Consider the following 7,280-nt stretch of genomic DNA (forward strand, 5'->3'; position numbering starts at 1 on the left):
CCAAGACAATGGTACAAGAAGTTCGATGGGTTTATGCAGAGGCATGGCTACAACAAGTGCAACGCTGACCATTGTTGTTACTTCAAGAGGTTTGAATCCAGTTACATTATTTTGTTACTGTATGTCGATGACATGTTAGTAGCAGGTTCAGATATGGATGAAATCCAGAAGTTGAAGAAGCAACTATCGAGTGAGTTCGACATGAAGGATTTGGGCGCAGCGAAGCAAATTCTTGGGATGAGAATAAATAGGGACAAGCAAATGGGTACTTTGCAGTTGTCTCAAGAGGAGTACATTTGCCGTGTTCTGAAAAGGTTCAGCATGAGTAATGCTAAGCCAGTTTGCACACCCTTGGCTAGTCACTTTCGGCTATCCAAGGATCAGTCCCCCAAGACAGAAGAAGAGAAGGAATTCATGGCTAAGGTTCCATATGCCTCAGCCATTGGAAGTTTGATGTATGCCATGGTTTGCACGAGACCAGATATTGCTCATGCAGTGGGAGCTGTGAGCAGATTCATGTCAAATCCCGGAAAACAACACTGGGAGGCAGTGAAGTGGATACTAAGGTATCTACGAGGTACAACTGATAGAAGCCTATGTTTCAGAAAAGGCGATCTAAAACTACAAGGGTTTGTAGATGCAGACTTTGCTGGAGAGGTAGATCACAGGAGGAGCACTACCGGATATGTTTTCACAGTAGGTACTACTGCAGTGAGTTGGATTTCGCAGATACAGAAGGTTGTTGCTTTATCCACTACAGAGGCAGAGTACGTGGCTGTAACTGAGGCAAGCAAAGAGATGATTTGGTTACAGGGATTGTTGGCAGAAATGGGTTTCAGACAAGATAAGAATGTTTTGTACAGTGATAGCCAGAGTGCGATACACTTAGCAAAGAATTCAGCATTTCATTCAAGAACCAAGCACATTGGACTTCGGTATCATTTCGTCAGATCACTTCTAGAAGATGAGGTGTTGATACTTGAGAAGATCCAAGGCAGCAAGAATCCAGCTGACATGTTAACCAAAACAGTTACTATAGAGAAACTGAAGTTGTGCTCAACTTCAGTTGGTCTTCAAGCTTGAGGACAAGTGGACGAGTTGCAGAAGAGGGAATTGCGGAGATTGTTGAGATTCAAACTCATTAGACTCCAAGTGGGAGATTGTTGAAAAATGGAGTCAAATGAGTAAACTATGGTAGTATCTTCTAGAAGACGTTAAAGGAATAGTAAAGGTTGTTGCACCAACCAAGCCGTCGAATGAATAATACATGGTTGTTGCACCAACCATTCTCACCAACCATTCCCACCAACCATTCTCACCAACCATTCCCACCAACCATTCTCACCAACCATTCTCACCAACCCTTCTATACCTATATAAGGAGCATCAAGCTTCATTGTTTCATAGTGTGCTAAGACAAGCAAGCATAGAGAGAGAAAAAGAAAGAAAGGTTGAGAGAAAAAAGGTATAGAGAGATAAGTCTAGTGTTAGGCATATAAGAATTGCAGATCACAACATAGAAGAGTTGTGTGCAATCTCTCTCTGAAATATCTCTTGTAAAGTCTCCCCGTTATTTTCTCCCAAAGTAGTGAAATCTCTGCAACTCGGTGGATGTAGGCAGTATTGGCCGAACCACGTATAAATTTCTTGTCTTGTGTATGTTTGTGCGTGTTTATAGTACTAATCAAAAGTACACGTGTATGTTCTGTCGAGGAAAGATTGGATTTTAAGTGAGACCGGTGTGACTCCTCCAATCTTACCTGGGAACATACCGAGCTGTATCTTTGGTAAAATATTATTTACCGTACTTGTGTATTGTTGCTTTTCTTGACAGATTGGATCCCAAGATCCTGAAGAGGAATTAGTGGCGTTTAATTTCCTAACAGGTACGACATGTAGTGTGGCCCGAATCTGGATCTGGAAGCCTCCCATATGTTAAGAAGGGACACCACATGTAGATTCAGAGGCAGAAACTGGTAGAGAAAGACGAGGAATGCTGTAAATCTGACTTCTAAAACCAAAACAGAGGAAGAAAAAAAAAAAAAAAAAAACCCTAAAGGGTGAAAGGGAAAAACAAAGAAATAGTGAGAGAGATGGTCCGAGATATGGAGATGGAGGCTTTTCAGAGAGGGGTATGGCATTCCAGTTTCAATCTGGACATATGATGCCTCCTTTTGGATATCAAAAAGGGCAATGACAACAGAAAAGAAAACTAGTAAAGTTGCTTTCAAAATATTCCTTCCTTCAACCATAATTGTCTGCTTTCTTTTTCTTTTTCTTTTATATGGTTGTATTGTATTATAATTAATGTGAAGAAGTCTGAAACATTGATTGCGGGTTTTCTTTTGTAGATATCCGAATTCTTTGTTCTGATTATATCTACGACTTGGTGGTTTTCTTTTCTGCATGTGTAGAAAACAAAAGATTCTGAGTTTGTTGGATGGCCTTCTCACTTTATTTTTTGGTATTCCTAGCTTTTATATTAATGTTCAAAAGAATCATCATAGGAAAGAACATATGCGGATAGATAATCCTATGCATTATTCGTACTAGGATCCACTCTGGATCTGACTTTCTATCCATTGAATTAATACTGAAACTTGGGTAATATTTTTATGGATGTGATCAAATTTAATTGAATCACAACTTGTTATTTGTTCCTGATTAATTAAGAATGTGTATCTGAAAATAATTCAATTACTAATTAACTCATGTCTTTCGGTTGGGTTTATGATGTTAATTTTGGGTGTAGCATGGATTTGGTTTTCAAATCCAAGCCTCTGGTGTGGCTTTGGTGCCTGCAGATTATCAAATTAAGGATCTTTAACTGAACTCAAATAATTTGTAATGCAATATTATTCTAACATTTAATGGTCCTACACCAGGATTTGTAGTCAAGAGTTATTAATACCACATAATTGTTAGGAGAAACTTCGTTTACCTTCTTTGAAGTATTAATGGTTTTGCAATGTCACCGTCAAATTAATTATCAAAAGTTGTAATGTGGGTGTTTCATTTTTTAGCCCCTTTCATTCCCCTACCATTAGGGTTTCGGGTTAAATCAAACGGCTAATAAGTGAAATGTCTTTTATATCCTTATATAATGAAAAATAAATAAAAATTTATCCTCAATTAAAAAAAGAAAAACCAGATCCACAACAAGTTTCACCTTTTTTTACAAAAAAAAAAAGAAAAAAAAAGAAGAAGAGGGTATTTTCGTCATTTGGCATCCTCGGTTAAGATTTAACCAAAAAAAAAAAAAAAAAAAAAAAATTAGAAGGAACTGAAAAATAGAATACCCATGTTGCAACTTTTTTATAATTTGACGTTGATGACGTTGCAAAACTTGTGATACTTGAAAGAGTAGGTGAAGTTTTCCTTAATACCCACTTTGTGATCGTGAAGCGACCTACGTCACCCAGTGATGGACAATTTTTGTTTATCTTATTTCTACCAAAGTGGAATACCAGTTTTCACACTTTCAGTTAAAACTTCAATTAACACATGACTGAAATTAAGATGGACGCGCGACAATGAAGGCAGACTAGCTGCTATACATTATCAGCTAGGCTCTCTCCATTGTGTAGACTTAATTAATTAATTATAAGAATTAGCTCTTCCAATACGAGATCAAATAGCAGTTAACATATTGAGATGATTTTGGAGCCATAATTTTAATGGTAAATTAAGGAACACAGCCATCTATTATATAATTTCATTATACATCATGGAGCTAGCTATATAAATGAAAGATGATTAATATATTATTTCTCTACAAGCACAAAAAAGAAAAAAGTAAAAAAGAAAAAAAGGAAAAAATATCCCTACTAGCTAGTACAATAGAATTACTAGTTGGTCTGAAGAGGTTGAACTATGAGAGGCAGCCCATACTGAGGCCTTAGAGAGAGCAAAATAGAAGGAGAATGAATATAAGTTGGGGAGAGGGTGAAGGAAAACTTCGAGAGAATTAGGGTTAACACAATCTTGTACTCCATGAACGTCAAGTTCCTGCCGATACACATTCTCCCTCCAAACCCAAAGGGCACATACCCCATCTTGTGCTTGCACCCGCCATAGATTCCGTCTTCCTTGAACCTCTCTGGCCGGAATTCATTCACATCGTCTCCCCACAGTGCCGGGTCGTGATGCATGGCGATCACGTCGATCCACATGTTGGTACCGTTAGGAATTGTTAGGTCATCTACTTGGATGTCTCCTCTTGCTTGCCTTTGTACGTTTGGTGCTGATGGATACAGTCGAAGAACCTCATTCATTACCCATCCCATCTGCATCATTAAATGCACATTCATTTGTAAGATTTTGACATAACAAACTAGTGTATTTGCTTTTATTTAATAGACGGTTATATAATTATATAATAATAATAATAAATAATTTTCTTATCACGTCATTTGAATTATAAAACTAGCCGGTTGGTCTCAATCGGCTGTTGTTGTGTGCTGTAGACGGCCCAACCAGACAAGGCAAAGTGTCCTCAGCCTTGTGTGGCTTTATAGGAGTTTTTGCATAGTAAACCAATAGGGTGTTGCCAAATGTCATGGGAGGGAGTTTGTAGTATGCCTAAAGTGGTACTCTCAACTCTGTATCGATATGACGCTGACACGGGCCCTCCTTCTAGATTCCATCAAATACTGTAGATCACGCGCTTTGCCGCGTGTGGTAGCAAGCACTTCTTGGTGACCGTTGACCAATGAGTGACCTTTTTTCCAAGGTCGGTAGTTGACACCAACTAGGGTAACGATCGACCGCCAAGGCAACAGTTCTTCGGATTTTTTATTTTTTTATTTTTCAAGTTAAAATTCAAGGAAGAAAAATCTTATTGACTATGTGACCTGGCTACATTTCATTCCGTAAACTAAAGTATTTAGTCAATTCTAATCCTTTTTTAAACTACAAATTCAATGAAGAATTTTCTGATGCATTCTTTTCAATTTTCTAATATCCCTATCCCCCACTCCCAATAAAAGATTGTACATATATCGACTAATTAAGATCACATGCATCATGTTCACGACCACAAGAATCTATGCGATCTACACCTATAGTACAATGCATCGACATTTATTAGCATTTGAAGAATTTGTTAAATTATTATTTGTCTCTAATTTATATTATAACATGCTTTCACCTCACATGTACAACCAAAACGAACCTATAGTGTGTGAAAGAACGTATAATGTTACCTTCTTTAGTCCGGCAAGCTTGCTGACATCAATCTCCTTATCTTTAACAACTTCTCTAATCTCATCTCTCAACTGATGTTGCCAATCTTGATGGACAGCCAGAAGCAGCAAGGTCCACGTGATTGCCAATGCTGTCGTCTCATGGCCTCCAAAGAAGAAAGTCTTGCACTCATCGACGAGCTCCCGTGGCGTTAATGTCTTCACCGGCCGGCCGTCGACACGGCTCCCTTGAAGCAATAACCCTAGCAAGTCGTTAGAAGCAGGTTGTTCTTTAATCGTTTTTTGTCTGTCGGTTATGATTGACAAAAACAGCCGGTCGATTTCTTTTCCAAGCCTTTTGGCCTCTAGGGCTTTCTTAGGGAATAATAATTTGCTAAAAGGGACCCCCACGAAGCGGTTGGTCTGGAACAGAGTAATTTGCAGCTCTCTTAATTTGTGGAAAACATTCCGGCCACTTTCGTTACTTACGCCGCAGCTTGTCTTAGCAATGATCTCTCCAGCCGTTGTCGTGATTTCCCTCTCAATGTCAATCTCCGGTCTGCCGGAGTTGATGAGGGTAGACCACTTATCAAGCATTCTAGCGGTCGAGTCCACCATTATGGATGCCATAACCTAAAAAAATTAACAAGAAATACCCAATTTAGTGGGTAATTTAACAAGAAGGGAAATAAAATATGTAGAGATCAAATTTGAAATTAATGACCGATTTTTACTACCACATTATATATATATATATATATATATATATATATATATATATATATGTTGTATAACATTTCTCAATTTAAAATAAACCATTCTAGCAAAAGAAGTTAAGTATTTGAACCCTTACGTAAAAAAGGAAAATGGTTGAAAAATTGTTGTTTCTTTATGATTATACCATAATGATCATGAATTTTAAAATTAGATTTTTAGAAAACCGACTAGATCTTTATTGGGTTAATGCGATGTAACACCTTTACGTACGGCAATTGTATTCAAAATTTTTGTACTTTTTTCCTTTTTCTATATTTTCCGACCAATTTACCGTCCATATTGATGCATGAGAGATCTAGAGAGAGAGAGAGAGAGGGACCTTCAAGTTGGAGGGGTGGAATGCCGGAGTGATGGCGTGGCGGTGGCGAACCCAGTCATCGCCTTCAGTCATAACCAGACCATTGCCAAACATGGCGTCTCTGTCATTTTTGAATACAGTGGGTTTCCCCCAGCTCCTTGCCATAACCTCCCCAGACATTTTCTTAAGGAACTCAGGATCCGCTACATATAAAAATGGCTCCGTGCCTAGCCAGTAGATGAATACTTTTCCTGCACCACAAAACACTTGGCATATTAAATTTATCATCTTTTCACGTCCTCCCTCTGCATGCTCTTTGCCTACCCTATACACAAAATCTAATGCATACTATATACTACCATGCATATCGTAATAATAAATCCCATATGAAATAAAAATATATAATATTTTAATTACCATAGGAGCTCACCTTGTGACTCTTGCCATTGTGCAAAGTAGGGGAAAACCATTGAGTGAATATCATGGGGGGACTTTGAAGATCCCAAAGAAGAATATTCTTCTTTCTTCTTAGTCATCTCTCTACTATTACCCAGCGGAAAACTTGGAGTTGGGCCTTTAAACCCATTTCTCCGAAGCTTCTGATATCGCTGAGTTGGTGAAATCCAACAAGAATACAATATTTTCCATGACAGGAAGAGAAGCAGGACCACCATGGCTATGTTAAAAGCTTCAGAATAAAGCTCAAGAAACTGATCCATACTCTCTCTCTCTAGATCTCTAGATCTCTCTCTCTCTCTCTCTCTCTCTCTGGGGAAGTACAAATACTTGTTTATGTTGGTGGGTATAAAAAATATTAGGGAGTAGATCGAGTATTTATAGGCGAGAAAGATTCAGGTAATTCAAGAATGTCGGAACTTTGACTGTTTGAACATTTTTTAAGACCGTCTTTTCGGTTTCTAATTTTTTTTTTTTTTTTTTTAATAAAAAAAAGTTGTTTTTTTCCCTTTTTTGTTTTTTCAACCGTTGTTTTTGATTCCTACGATTCAAGTCCATCACGCCAA

General features: G+C 37.9%; 1 protein-coding gene across 1 annotated transcript; it reads right to left on the minus strand.

The window, feature by feature from the left end:
• Positions 1 to 3,835: 3,835 nt before the first annotated feature.
• Positions 3,836 to 7,003, minus strand: LOC132183168 (cytokinin hydroxylase-like). The gene is made up of 4 exons (XM_059596569.1): positions 6,689 to 7,003; positions 6,280 to 6,509; positions 5,205 to 5,816; positions 3,836 to 4,286 (listed from the first exon to the last, which is right to left on the minus strand). The coding sequence occupies exons 1-4, from the start codon at positions 6,975 to 6,977 to the stop codon at positions 3,849 to 3,851; spliced, it is 1,569 nt and encodes a 522-aa protein (XP_059452552.1). The 5' UTR covers positions 6,978 to 7,003; the 3' UTR covers positions 3,836 to 3,848.
• Between the last annotated feature and the right edge of the window lie 277 nt (positions 7,004 to 7,280).

The sequence above is a fragment of the Corylus avellana genome, chromosome ca5 (genome assembly GCF_901000735.1).
Source record: "Corylus avellana chromosome ca5, CavTom2PMs-1.0".
In the NCBI taxonomy this organism is placed as follows: Eukaryota; Viridiplantae; Streptophyta; class Magnoliopsida; order Fagales; family Betulaceae; genus Corylus; species Corylus avellana.

Bases quoted from the DNA above. Each gene is read 5' to 3' on its own strand.
- LOC132183168 (XM_059596569.1), bottom strand. From the start codon at position 6,977: ATGGATCAGTTTCTTGAGCTTTATTCTGAAGCTTTTAACATAGCCATG. The intron at 5,817-6,279 runs GTCCCTCTCTCT...TAATTTTTTTAG, and splicing joins TCCACCCCTCCAACTTGAAG to GTTATGGCATCCATAATGGT. The intron at 4,287-5,204 runs GTAACATTATAC...TTAATGATGCAG, and splicing joins AGCTTGCCGGACTAAAGAAG to ATGGGATGGGTAATGAATGA.